Raw genomic sequence first — 18,819 nt, forward strand, 5'->3', positions numbered from 1 at the left:
AGAAAGATTATATTGAGAGAAAAAAGTTGAAAGTGTCTTAAGAAAAAACTGAGATTGGATATAAGACTGATCAAGTCAGCCAGAAAATATCTCCCTAAGAAGAATTTCTCTCCAAACACCCAAAGTGCATAGCTACTCTCAGCAAGAGAAACATGAGCATTATTGAATAAAGGGGGCATATTCTCAGCAGAATTTTTTTGTTGTTTTTGAGATGGAGTTTCATTCTTATTGCCTAGGCTGGAGTGCAATGGCGTGATCTTGGCTCACTGCAACCTCTGCCTCCCGGGTTCAAGTGATTCTCCTGTCTGAGCCTCACAAATAGCTGGGACTATAGGCACGTGCCACCACACCCGGCTAATTTTGTATTTTCGGTAGAGACAAAGTTTCACTATGTTGTCCAGGCTGGTCTCAGACTCCTGACCTGTTGATCCACCCACCTTGGCCCCCAAAGTCCTGGGATTAAAGGCATGAGCCACCGTGCCCAGCTCTCAGCACAATTTTTAAAGATTTATCTTCCATCTCTGCTGCTGTCTTATTTCCTAACCATTGAATGTGACATCTATATTGGAATATATCTGACAACTTCCAGCAGCACTTTTTTATAAAAAATTGAAATCTGTGTTAATATAGTAGAATATATTAGAGCTTGCAACATAGCTAACTGGAGAGCTATTATGGTTTTTGGGTAGCCATATCATCTGTCTTTATTTGTCCTGTAATAGCAGCATGCCAATTTGGTAAAATATAAGACACTAAAATTATGCTTACCTATAATTATTCCCACTGGATAAATTAATAAGCATGTCAGACTAATATCTACTGTAACGATTTAATGGTAAATTTTTTTGGATATCAGATATAAATATATAAGTATGAATAATTTTATGTACTAGTCATAAGGTATGTAATATTTTAAAAAATTATCTGAACTATAATTCAGTTGAAACACTGTATTTCAAAAGTATGAATAATATTAAAATAACTAAGGAATTCAATCAAAGTAAATATTGTGGCCTTATATTCATACTATTGTAGAAAATACTGTTTAATTTATATGAATGCAGGTTGTCTACAAACACTACACATAACTATACTAACTGTACTGAAGTAAGCCAAGGACAACAGACTCCACTGTTCAGTTTATACACTGAACTCTTCTGGCTTTTGCAGTGTAAGTATGTCAGCCTGCAAATAATCACCTTGGATAATCAGGTTTCTGCCAAAGAACTTACTCAGTATCTTTTAGTCTATATTATCCTGTATTGCTAAATTTATTCCGATCTTTGTGCTCAACTTTTTTATGCTCTTGAAATGAAGTTTACTCTGAACAAATCTGTGTCTAGTTTAAAGACTAAAGACAAAAAAAATAATCTTTTGCCAAGACAAAAAGAAAGCAATGAATCTCAGGTCCCAGATAAAGACAATTCTGAGTCAAAAAGAATGGCAAAAGGTTTGTTTCATTGTTAATATGATTTACATATATTTCAAAAAGCAGAAGAAATACATACATATAGTCTTAAACTTTTTTTAAATTAACAAGTTATCCTCCCTTATTTTCACATATGAGAATAAAGCCTCTTATTGCTAATTTGTATTTTCTCTTACAACAGCCAGGTCTCTGGACAAGTTCTTGAACTCTTGGACCTCTGAATTTTGCACACTGTGTGCACTTGAAAGGATGTTTATGAGGGAAAAAGCAGAAGAGAGAAAGATGTTATTAAAAAACCCCATGGGTTCACATGAATAAAGCAAGTTCTTAGAGACCTATGAAGAGACTTAGAATCTGACACAGTAATAATCAGAGACTACATCTGACAAGCACTAACGGACAGATCATTGAAGAAGAAAATTAACAATAATATTAGGACCTGAACTCAACACTTGACCAAATAGTCCTAATAGACATCTACAGAACTCTTCATCTAAAAATACCGTAATATACATTCTTCACATCACCACGTAGCACATACTCTAAAATTGACCACACAATCAGAAATAAAACAATTCTCAGCAAATTCAAAAATCCCAAAATGATACAAACCACACACACAGACTACAGCTTAAGAAAAATATAATTCAATACCAATAAAACAACTGGAAACCATACAATTAAATAAAAACTAAACAGCCTACACTTGAATAACTTTTTGGTAAATAATGAAATTAAAGCAGAAACCAAGAAGTGTTTTGAAACAAATAAGAACAAAAATACAAAATACCAGAATCCCTGCAATACAGCCAAGGCAGTGTTAAAAGAAAAATTCATAGCATTAAATCCTCACATCAAAAAGTTAGATCTCAGTTTAACAACCTGATATCATAAATAAAAGACTGAGAGCAGCAAAAGCAAATCAGCCCCTAAGCTAGCAAAAGACAATAACCAAAATCAGATCTGAACTGAAGGAGATTTAGACATGAAAAACTACAAAATATCAAGAAATCCAGGCATTAAATCTATTAAAAAAAAGGTAAATAAACTACTAGCTAGATTAATGAAGAAGATACGAATAAACACAATTAGAAATGAGAAAAAGAGACATTACCACTGACCTCACAAAAATATACTGAAGTCTGCTATGCACATAAAAAAAAAAACCTAGAAGAAATGAAAAAATTCTTCAAAAGGAGACAAATGTGGCTAACAAGCATACAAAAAAATGCTCATCACTGATCATTAGAGAAATGCAAAAGAAAAACCACAACAAGAAATCATCTCAAACCAGTGAGAATGGCCATTATTATAATTCAACCATTGTGAAAAGCAGTGTGGTGATTCCTCACTAAACTAAAAACAAAATTACCATTTGACCCAGTAACCTCACAATTGGCTATACACCTAAAAATATATAAATTATTCTATCATAAAGACACATGCACAATCATATTCATTGCAGCACTATACACAACAGCAAAGACATGGAATCAACCTAAATGCCTATCAATGGTAGACTGGATAAAGAAAATATGGTATGGTTGGGCATGATGGCACATGCCTGTAATCCAGCACTTTGGGGGCTGAGCCAGGTGGATTGCTTGAGCTCAGGAGTTTGAGACTGGCATGGACAACATAGCAAAATCCCATTAAAAAAAAAAAAAAGAAAAATTAGCTCGGCATGGTGGCACAAGCCTTTAGTCTAAAGCTACTTGGGAAGCTTAAGTAGAAGAGGATTGCTTGAGCCTGAGAGGTTGAGAGTCAGCACAGACCCTGATTCAGGGCTCAGTCCCACAACATTGTCCTCACTGCAGATGCCAGTCACAAACTTCATGGGCTCATCTATGCTTCTGACCTACTGTTTAAAAACTGGGGACTCCCATAACCTTTTTGAAATTCAACAATCTGATAGAGCTACTCACAGAACTCAGCAGAACACTGTAGTTATATTTACAGGTTTCAAATAAAATATACAACCCCCAAAAAGTCAAATGGAAGAAAACTATAGAACCAAGAAAAGAAGTGGGAAAGATGAAGCATATAGGTAATAAATAGCTGTGATTAATAAAATTCTCTATCCTCTGTGTTCTCCAGGAACACTTTATGAAAAGAAACACCCTTCCCATTGTGACTTAGATGGTGCTCTCTTTACTTACCTAATACACAGCCAGGAAAACACTGCATATTTTCTTTTTCTCATTAAAAAAGCAGCTGAATTTGTCTTCAGTGGTCAACATAAAATACTTCTTAATCAAAATTCACTTGTTTATTTTCTTCCCACAGGCTCCTGAACTCTGAGATATGCTCAGTCTGAGCCACCATACAACCTCATTTTATGTCCCTCCTAAGAACACACAGGCTTTAGGGTAAAACATTGTCTGATCTAAAATCTGATTATTTCACCCTTCATTTAAACATTCCCCTCACCTTTTTTCTAATCTTATTTGCTTTTCCCTAGGAAAAAAAAAGCCCTTTTCTGCCTAATCTTTGCAATCCTTAAAGATCTTATAGTTGGTACTTCCTCCTGTTGCAATACTCCTTTGGAGTTCATTTTTTTTTTTTTTTTTTACATACATCTAATTGATTTATTTTAAAACCTCTCAAAACTGCCTCAAAAAAGTAACAATTTTATCTTCAGTAAGACACTTCCAAACCCCTTCTACCTTAACCTTAACTGCATCTGCCTGTGAGGCCCCAGCTTTCCAGGGCTCTTTAGCTTCTCTCACTATAGAGGCTTCTTCCATGGCTGGGGTAAGCAGGCTGGGACATCTACAGGAAAGGCTTTCCAGAAGGAACTAACTGGGCCTTTAATAACCTCCTTTTGCCGGCTCAAAATTAACCTTAGCTTGCAGTCATTGGGCTCAAGTTTTAATTACCATGTCAGAGTCATTCACTTAGTTTTTGAAAATAAGTGTTTGAAAAATCCAGCAAAATGATTCAAAAACATATAAGAAAATTTTAAGGTGCTTACATTTTGTACCTCAGTAAGAGAAGCAAATGTATTTATTTCTTTTGGACAATAAAGTATTATTTTATTTTTTGTATTAAAAATCATGTGGTAAACAGTTATATGGGAACACTTCTAGGAGGTACCAAATTTCATCACATAAAATTTAGCATTAAACTCAGAAATCGAAATAACAGGATATAGAATAAAGATATTTACTTTAGCAAGTTTACCCTGCAAAAAAAGAAACTGATGTTTTCATGAATCTATGTAACTCACCAATTATCTACCACATTTTCTTGTGGAAATACATTAATTCTCTACAGCCAAAATGGAAGAAAAATTTTTCTTATTTTTTTCCTTGGTAGCTAACATTTTAAAAGCTAGATGGAATTCTGTTTGAAATCATTCAGCCATAAAAAACACACCTGAAGGCCGGGCATGGTGGCTTACGCCTGTAATCCCAGCACTTTGGGGGGCCAAGGCAGGCGGATCATGAGGTCAGAAGATTGAGACCACCCTGGCTAACATGGCGAAACCCCGTCTCTACTAAAAATACAAAAAAATTAGCTGGGTGAGGTGGCGGGCGCCTGTAGTCCCAGCTATTCGGGAAACTGAAGCAGGAAAATGGCGTAAACCCTGGAGACAGAGCTTGCAGTGAGCTGAGATCCCACCACTGCACCCCAGCCTGGGTGACAAAGCGAGACTCTGTCTCAAAAAAAAAAAAAAAAAAAAACCACCAGAGAAAACTCCTAAATTCACTCTGAGAAAGAAAAAGGTGAATGAGAATTTTCAACAAATAAAATATATAGATATTATTTTCTGAAACTCACCTTTTTATGCTCTTTATAAATATTTTCTTACCTTTCAAGCCCTACTAATAAAATGCAATTTACAGTTAAAAAACTGAGGTCAGCCGGGCACAGTGGCTCACACTTGCAATCCCAGCACTTTGGGAGGCCAAGGTGGGCAGATTACTTGAGGTCAGAATTTTGAGCTCAAACAGCCTGGCCAACATGGCAAACCCCCATCTCTACTAAAAATACAAAAAGTAGCCAGGTGTGGTGGTGGGCACCTGTAGTCCCAGCTACTTGGGAGGCTGAGGCATGAGAATCACTTGAACTCGTGATGCAGAGGTTGCAGTGAGCCGAGATTGCACCACTGCACTACAGTCTGGGTGACAGAGGAAAACACTGTCAAAAAAACAAAAACAAAAAAAACAAAAAAAACCCTGAGGTCAAAATAACTTAACAATGCATTTAATCATTTCAAGGTACAGATATGTCTGACTCATGTGTCAAGTCAGGCCATCCAATTACTTGAGAGATTCTCCCACCCCATCCTGTTCACTTAAGTGCTCAATAATCATTCTCTCAGGAGACTCTGAACTATGCCCCAGTGAGTGCCCCAGGTATATTTTACTTTGCGAGTTTTCGCACCATCTAACTGGGGTCAGTTTTTTTGTCTTTGGAGTGCTATTTCATTTCACAAACCTTTTACCATTTTTCTTTCACTATTTTTCTGTCCCCTAAGAAAATGCAGGGGCAAAAATTATTTTGGTTTCCCCTTCAATACCAGCATCTGATTGTCTGAACAGCAATGTGTCTCCAAGAAATGAAAGCTGGGTTGGGTAAAGACAACATTAATACCTCAAGGGGGTAACTTTCCAAAAAAACAGCACACCATAAGATGCCTCTCAGCCCCAGGGCATTCACCTGCTCTCTTGAGAGGCTACGCTCCATATCTCAGGTCGTCTTATGGGAGAGGAGAGGCTACATTCCATATCTCAGGTTATCTTATGGGAGATGAGAAGCTACACTCCATACCTCAGGTTGTCTTATGGGAGAAAATGACCCAGGAGCTGATATTCACTAGACACTCTCACAGACATAGCCATGGCGGGTATCTTGGTCTTTCCCCAGACAGTACTGAATCTCAGGTCCAAGAAAAAACTGAAGGGTGGCTGAGGACACATCTCCCTATAAAGTTTCCAAAGGGAAACCTTGACCCAAAAACATTCTGATATCTGTCTCTACGGAAAACAGAAGAAAAAATATTTACAAACAGAAAACAAATCTTTTTAAATGTGCCATCAAATGCTTTGTCAAAAAATGATTAAAATAGGTATCAAAATGTACACTAAACTACTTGTTGATAATATGAATAAGGGAGGGGAAATTGGCATTTGGGAATGTCAGAAGGAAGTGAAAATCAAGTATTTTACTGCAAGCCAGAGTCAGGCTGGAGAAATAGGGGATGGGGGATGCACTTGAGGCCCTACTTGGGACACATGTGAAAAATGCAAGGAAGCAGCAGTTCCCTGTGATGTGTGAAAATAATTAAGTGGCTGGCAGTTAGACTGAGGAGGTTGTAGTTCCTAATTTCTACTTTTAAAAAATCTAATTCGGCCAGGCGCGGTGGCTTACACCTGTAATCCCAGCACTTTGGGAGGCCGAGGCGGGTGGATCACTTGAAATCAGGAGTTCAAGACCAGCCTGACCAAGACGGTGAAACCCCGTCGCTATTAAAAATACAAAGTTAACAGGGCGTGGTGGCGCATGCCTGCAATCCCAGCTACCTGGGAGGCTAAGGTAGGAGAATCGCTTGAACCTGGGAGGCGGAGATTGCAGTGAGCCCAGACGGCGCCATTGCACTCCAGCCAGGGCGACAGAGGGAGACTTTGTCTCAAAAAAAAACTAATTCAAATGCATTTTTTTGTAAATTACTATATTGGGGAAAAAATTCAGGCTTAACAAACTACAAACTGCCAATTAACCTCTGATTACACAACCAAGAAATTTCCATCTTGATAGTACGAATTAAGAAACTACGTAACTGTACCTAACCAATTATTGAATTTGGTTTTCTTCATTAGGCACCTTATAAAACTTCCATCAAACCCCTTCAATAGACCATAAACTACAACCCATAGCTGGGTGCTCTACAATTTTGGAATCACTCTTTGGTTAAATTATTTAATACTTGTGCGGTGACTTCCGTAAATTTTTAATAGGAGAAAACAGGAGCTGGGAACCTCACGGACCAAAGCTCTTTCCATTCTTGAACCCACACACCGAGTCAGGATTCTCCTGTGACGACCCTCCCATGGTCCCTGCACATCTGAGAGAGACTCCGCGCGGCGGGTGCAGAGCTGCCCCAAGAGGGCTCCAGGCCAGGGCACAATCACAGCGCAGGGAAAAGACAGGACGCCCGGGGACCGGGTGTCAGCGCAGCCGCCATCTTATGGCGGAAGCGGACTGAGGTCGAGCTAGGCAAGGAGAACTCGGGGCACAGATTGTGGAGCTGACTGCGAGGGGGCCTGAGTCCCGCCACAGCCACTTCCCACCGGTTCTAACCAGCCCCGGCCACTCTCTCGGGATGTCGGACCCGGCACACTCACCATTTCTAGGCTTCCGGGAGTCCTGGGACTTAGTTGTGAATCTCCCAATACCTGCAGGTCACAGGGCCATAGAAGCTGGGCCTCTAGGAGCAGACGACACACAGCAGTTAAGAACGACACTTTAACCTCCGGATGCAGCGAGAGCCAAATGTCCTACCACATCCGGGAAACCGCCCTGTCCGCTCCAGCTGCGTGTCTGATTGGACGGTCGCAGCCCAGCGTCCCTGATTGGGTAATGTTTAAGGCCCCGCCCCTTCAGGCCCTGAGTGACGGAAGATGTTATCAAATGCTGGGCTGACTGAAGAGAGCCAGCCCAGTCAGCCGCCTTTTCAGGCAGGGCTTCCTCCCTGAGCTGAGCCAGGCCCACCCCAGAGCATGGGAAAATTCTATCTCTTCTTTACTCTCTCTCTTTTTAAATGTATTCGAAATGTGAACAAATATAGCTTACTGTCAGGTTAATAATACATAAAATGTTTGTTCAAGAGTAAATCGATTTTTACTTTAGTAATAATTATCAATACTAAAGTCCGGGCGCGATGGTTTACGCCTTTAATCCCATCAGTTTGGGAGGCCGAGGCGGGCGGATCACCTGAGGTCAAAAGTTCAAGACTAGCCTGGTCGACCTGGTGAAACCACTTCTCTACTAAAAATACAAAAATTAGTCGGGCGTGGTGGTGGGCGCCTGTAATCCCAGCTACTCAGGAGGCTGAAGAAGGAGAATCATTTGAACCCAGGAGGTGGAGGTTGCAGTGAGCCGACATCGGGCCATTGCACTCCAGCCTGGGCAACAAGGGTGAAACGCCATCTCAAAAAACAAACAAAACAAAAAAACCCTAATTTTAGTAAAACCTTATAAATAAAGCCATCAAATTTGTCATTTTTGAACACTCTAGATTTTCATATATATTTTATAATCTCTTTTTTTTGTTTGTTTGTTTTTTTGAGACAGTCTCCCTCTGCCGCCCAGGCTGGAGTGCAGTGGCACGATCTCGGCTTACTAAAAGCTCCGCCTCCCGGGTGCAAGTAATTCTCCTCCCTCAGCCTCCCCGGGAGCTGGGATTACAGGCGCCCGCCACCACGCCCGGCTAATTTTTGTTTTTTTAGTAGAGACAGGATTTCACCATGTTGAGGCCAGGCTGGTCTCAAACTCCTGACTTCAGGCAATCCGTCCACCTCGGCCTCCCAAAGTGCTGGGATTACAGGCGTGAGCCACGGCGCCCAGCCTTATAATCTCTTATAATTTTTTAACTCTTTTGATTTATTTTATTAGACTTTTTTTTTTTTAACTTGAAACAACCTTTATTTTATTTATTTTTTTTTTTGAGACAGTCTTGCTTTGCCGGCCAGGCTAGAGGGTAATGGCATGATCTCAGATGACTGCAACCCCTCTTGGGTTCAAGCGATTCTCCTGCCTCAGCCTCCCGAGTAGCTGGATTACAGGCGCCTGCCACCACACCCAGCTAATTTAGCATGGTGGCCTGAACCTGTAGTAGCAGCTATTCAGGGGCTGAAGTAGGAGGATTGCCTGAGCCCAGGAGGTTGTGGCTGCAGTGAGCCCTGATCAAGCCACTGCACTCCATTCTGGATGACAGAATGAGACCCTTTCTCAAAAAAAAAAAAAAAAAAAAAAGCCAAAGCATATAAACTTAAACTTACGGGAGTTTGGGGGTTTTTATTTTTGTCTTAAATTATTATATTTCAATAGTTTTGGGGTACAGGTAGTATTTGGTTACATGGATAGGTTCTTTTGTGGTGATTTCTGAGATTTCGGTGCACCAATCTCCCAAGCAGTGTGCGCTGTACCCAATGTGTAGTCTTTCATCCGTCACCGCCTCTCCCACCCTTCCCACTGAGTGCCCAGAGTCCATTATATAATTCTTTTTAATTTTTAATTTTTTTTTTTTTTGAGACGGAGTTTCACTTGCCTCGGCCTCCCAAAGTGTTGAGATTACAAGCGTGAGCCACCGCGCCTGGCCACATTTTGTGATTTTTATGCCTTTGCATCTTCATAGCTTAGCTCCCACTTATAAGTGAGAACTTACAATATTTGGGGTTTTATCCCTTTTTTCTTTTCTTTTTCTTTTTTTTTTTTTTGAGATGGAGTTTGCTGTGATTACAGGCACGAGCCACCGTGCCTGGCCTATTTTTTGATGTTTTAATTATGGTCTTTTCTGTTTGTTTGTTTGTTTGTTTGTTTTTGAGATGGAGTCTCGCTCTGTCAATCTCAGCTCACTGCAACCTCCGCCTCCTGGGTTCAAGCGATTCTCCAGCCTCAGCCTGCCGAGTAGCAGGGATTACAGACACACGCCATCGCGGCCTGCTAATTTTTGTATTTTTAGTAGAGGCGGGGTTTTACCATGTTGGCCAAGCTGGTCTGGAACTCCTGACCTCAGGTGATCCACCAGTCTTGGTCTCCCAAAGTGCTGAGATTACAGGCATGAGCCACCATGACCAGCCAATTATGGTCATTCTTGTGAGAGTAAGGTGGTATCACATAGTGGTTTTGATTTGCATTTCCCTGATCATTAATCATTAGTGATATTCAGCATTTTTTTTCTATCTTTGTTGGCTATTTGTATATCTTCTTTTGAGAATTGTTTAAGTCCCATCTGTCTTTGTTTTTGTTGCATTTGCTTTGGGGTTCTTGGTCATGCACTCTTTGCTCAAGTCAATGTCTGGAAGAGTTTTTCCAATGCTTTAGAATTCAAGTAGTTTCAGGTCTTAGATTAAAGTATTTGATCCATCTTGAGTTGATTTTTTTATAAGGTGAGAGATGAAGATCCATTTTTTTTTTTTTGAGACGGAGTCTCGCTCTGTTCCCAGGCTGGGGTGCAGTGGCACGATCTCTGCCTCCTGGGTTCAAGCAATTCTCTGCCTCAGCCTCCCGAGTAGCTGGGATTACAGGCACCCGCCACCACATCCGGCTAAATTTTTTTTGTATTTTTAGTAGAGACAGGGTTTCACCATCTTGGCCAGGCTGGTCTTGAACTCCTGACCTCGTGATCCACCCACCTCGACCTCCCTAAGTGCTGGGATAACAGGTATGAGCCACTGCACCCAGCCGAAGATCCAGTTTTATTCTTCAATATGTGGCTTCCCAATTATGCCAGCACCATTTATTGAATAGGGTGTTCTTTCCCCACTTTGTATCTTTGTTTACTTTGTCAAAGATCAGTTGGCTGTTAAGTATTTGGGTTCATTTCTGGTTTTGCTATTCTGTTTCATTGGTCTACATGTCTATTTTTATACCCATACAATGCTGTTTTGGTAACTATAGCCTTGTAGTATAGTTTGAAGTCATATAATGTGATGCCTTCAGATTTTTGTGTGTGTGTTTTTGGTTTTGTTGTTTTTTTTTTTTTCTTAGTCTTGCTTTGACTTTGGAGGCTTTCTTTTTATTTTATATAAATTTTAGGATTTTTTTAGTTCTGTGAAGAATGATAATGTTATTTTGATGGAAATTACATTGAATTTGTAGATTGCTTTTGGTAGGTTGATCATTGTCACAGTAGGATTGCTACCCATCCATAAGCATGAAATATGTTTCCATTTGTTTTTGTTGTCTATGATTTCTTTTAGCAATGTTTTGTAGTTTTTCTTGTAGAGATCTTTCACCACCTTGGTTAGACATATTCCTAATTATTTTTTTTTTTGCAGCTATTTTAAAATGAGTTGAGTTCTTAATTTAATTCTTAGTTTGGTCACTGTTAGTGTACACCAGTGCCACTAACTTGTGCACATTGATTTTGTATCCTGAAATTTTACTGAATTGATGTATCAGATTGAAAAGCTTTTTTCTCTTTTTTCTCTTTGAGACAAGGTCTTACTCTGTTGCCCAGGCTGGAGTGCAGTAGCATGATCTCGGCTCACTGCAACCTCTGCCTCCTGGGTTCAAGTGATTCTCCTGTCTCAGCCTCCCTAGTAGCTGGAATTACAGCCTCTTGTCACTGTGCCTGGCTAATTTTTGTATTCTTAGTAGAGACGAGGTTTTACCGTGTTGGCTAGGCTGGTCTTGAACTCCTGACCTCAGGTGATCCATCTGCCTCCACCTCCCCAAGTGCTGGGATTACAGGCTTGAGCCACTGCACCTGGCCCTAAAAGCTTTTTAGATGAGTATTTAGGGTTTCCCAGCTATACAATTATATCATTGGTAAACAGTGACAATTTGACTTCCTCTTTACCAATTTAGATGCTGTTTATTTTTTGCTTTACTCTGATTGCTCTGGCTAAGACTTCCATTACTGTGTTGAATAGAAGCGGTGAGAGTGGGCATTATTGTCTTGTTCCAGTTCTCAGAAAAAATCCTTTCCACTTTTTCCCGTTCAGTGTAATGTTGGCTGTTTATCATAGACAGCTTTTTTTTTTTTTCTTTTTTTCTTTTTTTTTTTTTTCAGACGGAGTCTCGCTCTGTCACCCAGGCTGGAGTGCACTGGCACGATCTCCGCTCACTACAATTTCCGCCTCCCGGACTCAAGCGATTATCCTGCCTCAGCCTCCCCAGTAGCTGGGACAACAGGCACCCACCATCATGCCTGGCTAATTTTTGTATTTTTGTACAGACCAGGTTTCACCATGTTGGCCAGGCTGATCTCAAACTCCTGACCTCAGGTGATCTGCCCACCTCGGCCTCCCAAAATGCTGAGATTACAGGCATAAGCCACCGTGCCCAGCCTGTCATAGATGGCTTTTATGACCTTACAATATGTTCCCTCTATCCCAATTTTGCTGAGGATTTTAATCGTAAAGGGATGCTGGATTTTGCCAAATGATTTTTCTGTGTATTTTGAGATAATCATATAATTTTTGGTTTTAATTCTGTTTATTTGGTGTATAACATGTATTGACTTACCTATGTTAAATCATCTCTGCATCCCTGGCATAAAACGTTCTCAATTATAGTGTACTATCTTATTAATATGCTGCTGTGTTTGGTTAGCTAGTATTTTATCGAAGATTTTTGCATTCATTAGGAACATTGGTGTGTAGTTTTCTTTTATTATGTCTTTTCCTGATCTTGGTATTAGAGTGATATTGGCTTCATAGAATGATTTAGGAAGGATTCCCTTTTTCTCTGTCTTTTGGAATAGTTTCAGTAGGACTGATCCCAATTCTCTGAATGTTAGATAGAATTGAGCTATGAATCCATCTTGTCCTGGACTTTTTTTGTTGGCAGTTTTTTTTTTCTTGAGTCTTGCTCTGTCACCCAGTCTGGAATGTAATGGTGCAATCTTGACTCACTGCAACCTCTACCTCCTGGGTTTAAGTGATTCTCCTGCCTCAGCCTCCCAAGTAGCTGGGATTACAGGCCAGCTTGTAACCTGGCTAATTTTTGTATTTTAAGTAGAGATGGGTTTTGCCATGTTGATCAGGCTGATCTCAAACCCCTGACCTCAAGTGATCCACCCACCTCGTCCTACCAAAGTGCTAGGATTACAGGCATGAGCCACTGCACCCAGCTGGCAATTTTTTATTACTAGTTTAATCTTGCTACTTGTTATTGGTCTGTTCAGAGTTTTTATTTCTTCCTGGTTTAATCTAGGAGGTTTGTATATTTTCAGGAATTTATCAAACTCCTCTAGGTTTTCTAGTTCGAGCATGTAAAGCTATTCATGGTAGCTCTGAATGATCTTTTATTTCTAATTGAGCATATTTGGACCTTCTGCTTTTCTGGGTTAATCTCACTAATAGTCTATCAATTTGGTTTATCTTTTCAAATGACTAGCTTATTGTTTTATCTTTTATATTTTTTAAATTTCAATTTTATTTAGTTCTGCTCTGATCTTTGTTATTTTTTTTTTCTGCTGGGTTTGGTTTGTTCTTGTTTCTCTTGTTCCTTGAGGTATAATCTTAGGCTGTTTATTGTGGTTTTTTGCACTTTTTGATGTATGTATTTCATACTATGAACTTTCCTCTTAGCACCACTTTTGCTGTATCCCAGCAGTTTTAATATGTTGTGTCACTATTATTCAGTTTAAAGAATTATTTAATTTCCATCTTGATTTCATTGTGGACCCAATAATCATTCAGGAGCAGTTTATGTAATTTTCATGTATTTGTATGGTTTTGAGTGTTCCTATTGGAATTGATTTCTAATTTTATTCCACTGTGGCCTAAGACAGCACTTTATAAAATTTTAATATTCTTAAATTTATTCAGGGGCTGGGCATGGTGGCTCATGCTTTAATCTCAGTACTTTGGGAGGCTAAGGCAGGCAGATAACCTGAGGTCAGAAGTTCAAAACCAGCCTGGCCAACATGGTGAAACCCCATCTCTACTAAAAATACAAAAATTAGGCACGCATGGTGGCACATGCGTGTAATCCCAGCTACTCAGAAGGCTGAGGCAGGAGAATCCCTTGAACCTGGGAGGGAGAGGTTGCTGTGAGCTAAAATTGCACCATTGCACTCCAGCCTTGGTGACAGAGTGAGGCTCTGTCACACACACACACACACACAAAATTCAGACTTGTCTTGTGACTTATCATATGGTCTATCTTGAAGAATGTTTTGTGTGCTGATGAAAAGAATGTATATTCTGCAGTTGCTGGGTGGAATATTCTGTAAGTATCTGTTAAGTCCACTTGTTCTAAGGTATAGTTTAAGCCCATTGATTTTTGTTTGTTTGTTTGACTTTCTCTCTTGATGGCCTGTCTAATGCTGTAAGTAAAGTATAAGTCTTCCACTGTTTTTGTGTTGTTGTCTATCTCATTGCATTTCTTAAGGGACAACTTAGGTGAAACAAGAAAATTTATATTTCTGAAGCGTAGAGTTAATATTTTAGGCTAAAATATATTTTTTTCTTTGAGACAGAGTCTTGCTGTGTTGCCCAAGCTGGAATGCAGTGGCATGATCTTGACTCGCTGCAACTTCTGCCTCCCAGGTTCAAGTGATTCTCCTGCCTCAGACTCTTGAGTAGCTAGGACTGTAGGTGCCCACCACCATGCATGACTAATTGTTCTGTTTTTAGTAGAAACAAAGTTTTACCACATTGGCCAGCCTGCTTTCCAACTCCTGACCTCAGGTGATCTGCCCTCCTTGGCCTCCCAAAGTGTTGGGATTATGGGTGTGAGCCACTGCACCTGGCCTTAAATGTACTGTTTATGGTTTTTAAAATATATAATATTATATGATCTGCAAACAGCAACTCTTTATTTACATGTCATCAATTTCAATGGCTTTAAACAATTTTTTTTGCCTAACTCTTCTGCTACATACTTCCAGGGTTATGTTAAAATGGAAGCATTGACAATGGGGACAATATAGTTTTGCATTGCATTGGTTTTTGTAAATTTCATTGAACGAAAACCTCTTCAAGTTTATATAAAGTGGTTACAAGAGGTAAAGATCCCATATTTATAGGATGCCCTCTTCATTTGTAATAGACAGAGGTGGTAGGTTGGTCACAAGGCTGCTTGTTCTACATAGGATTTACCTTTAGTTGGCTTGCTAAAAAAGGCCTGGGTAGTTGTAATTCCCGTTTTATTATTGGACAGACTGAATATCCTTCAGGACTTTCATCTGTAGAGCAGACACTAGGGGAAGTTGTTGCAGTCAGGTCTGTATATGGTGGGGCTTACATCAGGATGTGGATGAGGATTCCTTTCACTGAGTACTAGAGAGGGTCTTCCCAGGTCACTGTGTGGGATTCTACCAAGGCGGAATTGGCCATGAAGTGTGGCTTGGAATTAGAAGTAAAACATTAAACTGTATGGCTACAAATGGGTGTCTTCCTCCAGGTCTCTGGAAGAGCAGGAGCTCTCCCAGGCTGTGGCTGGGAGGAGTTTGGAATGGTTATAGAGTAAGTTCAGAATTCTCAGTGGGAGCAAGTTGGGTTGGCTATTTTTTGGTCTGTAGCCAAGAACAGAGGTCCTGTAGTTTACCACCTTAATAGAAGCCTGTCTCCTGAAAAGAACATTCCTCAATCTTGGGCTTTAGGAGAGTTTCACGACTCCATCCCTGGATCTCAACTTACCTTTTACCTTAGAAGGAATATCTTGACAAGCCCTAGACCACTGGACCCCTAGAAATTTTACTGAGCTAGAAGGTCCCTAAATTTTAGTCAGTTTTATTTTCCATCCTCTAGAATGTAAATGTCTCATAAATAAGTCCAGTGTGTTTGCTATTTCTTGCCCATTGGATTCAATCAGCGTAACGTCATCAACGTAATGGACCACTGTAATATTTGCAAAAGCAAAAAGCTACAGAGGTCTCTTTGAATAAGATTATGACACAAAGCCAGAGAATTGATATATCCCTGAGGTAGAACAGTAAAGGTATATTGCTGACTTTGCCAGCTGAAAGCAAATTGCTTCTGGTGGGCCTTATGGACAGGAATGGAGAAAAGGGCAACTGCTAAGTCAATGTCTGCATACCAGGTATGAGGAGATGTGTTAATTTGCTCAAGCAACGAAACCATATCTGGTACAGCAGCTGCAACTGGAGTCATCACTTGGTTAAGCTTGCAATAATCCACTGTCATTCTCCAAAATCCATCTGTCTTCTGTACAGGCCAAATGAAAGAGTTGAACGGGGATGTGGTGGGAATTACCACCTCTGCATCTTTTAAGTCTGTGATGGTGGCACTAATCTCTGCAATCCCTCCATGGATGCAATATTGATTTTGGTTTACTATTTTCCTAGGTAGAGGCAGCTCTAATGGCTTCTATTTGGCTTTTCCCACCATAATAGCCCTCACCCTACTAGTCAGCGAGCCAATTTGGGAATTCTGCCATCTGCTAAGTATGTCTATGCCAACTGTGCATTCAGGCACTGGGGAAATGACCACAGAGTGAGTCTTGGGACTCACTGGACCAACTGTAAGTTGGACCTGCTCTAAATCTCTATTAAGTACCTGACCTCCACAAGCCCCTGTTTTAACTGGAGGACCACAGTGATGTTTTGGGTCCCCAGGAATCAATGTCAGCTCAGAGCCAGTGTTTAGTAGTCCCCAAAATATCTAATCATTTCCCTTTCCCCAGTGCACAGTTACCCCCGTAAAAGGCCAGAGATCTACTTGGGGAAAGATGGGAGAAAGATTCACTGGATAAATTGTCGGTAGTGTAGTGGGGTCGCTCTTCAAGAGAATCCGGCCTCCCCTTTATTCAAGGGGTTCTGGGTCTGTAAACTGGCTCAAGTCTGGAAATTGATTGAGGGGCCATGATTCTCTGTTTTTATATTTCAAATTAGTCTTTTGTCCATTCAACCTAGAAGTTTTCTGCTTGTATAAATTAAGTAGGAATGCAGTAGGTTTCCTATCAATTTTACTTCTAGGAACATCGTGATGAATCAGCCAATGCCAGAACTCTACACAAGTCAGACTATTCTGATTGCCATTTTGCCTCTGCTGTCCATTACAGTAGCTGTGCCCACCTTGCCTTTGATGGTTGAGTGCCACCACTTGGTCCCTGCCACCTCGGGATCCAATTATTCCCATTGTATTTACATTTTTTAGCTGAGTGACTGCGGTTCCCACTGTTGGATCTGACATGCAGAGAAGAGCAATTACAGGGCTCTTCAAAGATTCAGGTGCTGCCCTCACAAATCTATTTTGCAAGGCAATGGTAAGGGTATATCTTTTGGATCTTCCCTGCTGGAATTAGTAGGTCTAAAGTGACTAATCCACTCCAGTATCACAATCTCTCTTAGCCTTTTGATCCCCCCCTCTACATTAAACCAAGGGACATCAGGCATTTCCAGCTCACTCACAGTGGGTCATCTTTTAATCCACATTTCAGCTAACCAAGCCAATAAACTATTAGAAACTTGTTTAACTCTCCAACCTGTAACATTAAATGCAGTGTTCCTATTTAGTGGGCCCTAATAAATAAATTCAGCCTGATTCAACCCTATGTTCCTTCCACAATTATCCCACACCCTTAACATTCATCCCCAAGCCTGTTCTCCAAATTTCTATTTATATAAATTAGAAAACTCAAGCCTTCTTTTTGAGTGTAGTGTGCCTCCTCATGGGGCACACTCTCAACCTCACCTCTGAAGGTCTGCTGGGACTTTAGTCTACTTATATGCCTAGAAGCAAACAGGGGTGTTGAGGGTGGCTCCTGAGAAGAATCAACATTATTTTGCCTGGGAACTGCCTCAGGGAGGGCCATCACTGTTGCCTCAGGCAGTGCAAGGTTTATTTCAGACAAAGGTGGAAAGGCAGCATGGATCAGAAAGGGGATGTTGCCACTACTGGGGATGGGGAAGCTGTTTCTTCTAACAGAAAAGGTTCATCGAAGTTTGCAAACTCAGTCACCCTGGCTTCATCAGGGTCCTTCCACACATCCCCATTCCAAGTGGCAGGGTCCCATTCTTTTCCAATAAATGCCCTCACTTTAATAGTAGACACCTGGTGAGGTTGTCCATACACCTTTTGTTGCAGATCAGCCACTAGCATAATAAGAGTTTGTGTCTGTTTTTCCACAATTTCAGCTCTTTCTCTACAGGAGATGAGACTCACTCAGGGTGATCTTAGCAGATTTGAGGCTCAGTATCTGCTTCTAAAGCCAAAAGATAGAATCCCTGAGTTCATTATTTTCTATCGTCTCTCCATCCACTGAACTTAGGACAACCAGATTCATTATGTTCCTTTGTTCTCCACTATGGTCAAAGGTTGTTTTTGTTTTTGTTTTGTTTGTTTTGAGATAGAGTCTCACTCTGTCACCAAGGCTGGAGGGTGGTGTTGTGATCTCAGTTCACTGCAACCTCCGCCTCCCGGGTTCAAGCAATTCTCTGCCTCAGCCTCCGGAGTAGCTGGGATTACAGGCTCCCGCCACCACACCCGGCTAATTTTTGTATTTTTAGTAGAGATGGGGTTTCACAATCTTGGCCAGGCTGGTCTTGAACTCCTGACCTTGTGATCCACCCGCCTCGGCCTCCCAAAGTGCTGGGATTATAGGTGTGAGCCACTGCGCCCAGCTGGTCAAAGGTATTATGTATAGAGTTGCTAAACTCCTTGCCTCCCATGAGTGATAAATCAAGAGTGTCAAATGCATTTATTTTACATAACTTCTTAAACAGTTCATCCCAAGGGCTATCAGTG

The 18,819-nt window shown here is 40.6% G+C and overlaps 1 protein-coding gene across 1 annotated transcript in view; it reads right to left on the reverse strand.

The window, feature by feature from the left end:
• Positions 1 to 7,927, reverse strand: part of LOC129051906 (zinc finger protein 728) — a 30,093-nt gene extending 22,166 nt beyond the window's left edge. The window contains exon 1 of the mRNA XM_054540031.2: positions 7,780 to 7,927. Coding sequence (XP_054396006.2) covers positions 7,780 to 7,782 — 3 coding nt within the window. The 5' untranslated portion in view covers positions 7,783 to 7,927. The remainder of the gene's footprint in view (positions 1 to 7,779) is intronic.
• Between the last annotated feature and the right edge of the window lie 10,892 nt (positions 7,928 to 18,819).

The sequence above is a fragment of the Pongo abelii genome, chromosome 20 (genome assembly GCF_028885655.2).
Source record: "Pongo abelii isolate AG06213 chromosome 20, NHGRI_mPonAbe1-v2.0_pri, whole genome shotgun sequence".
Taxonomy (NCBI): domain Eukaryota; kingdom Metazoa; phylum Chordata; class Mammalia; order Primates; family Hominidae; genus Pongo; species Pongo abelii.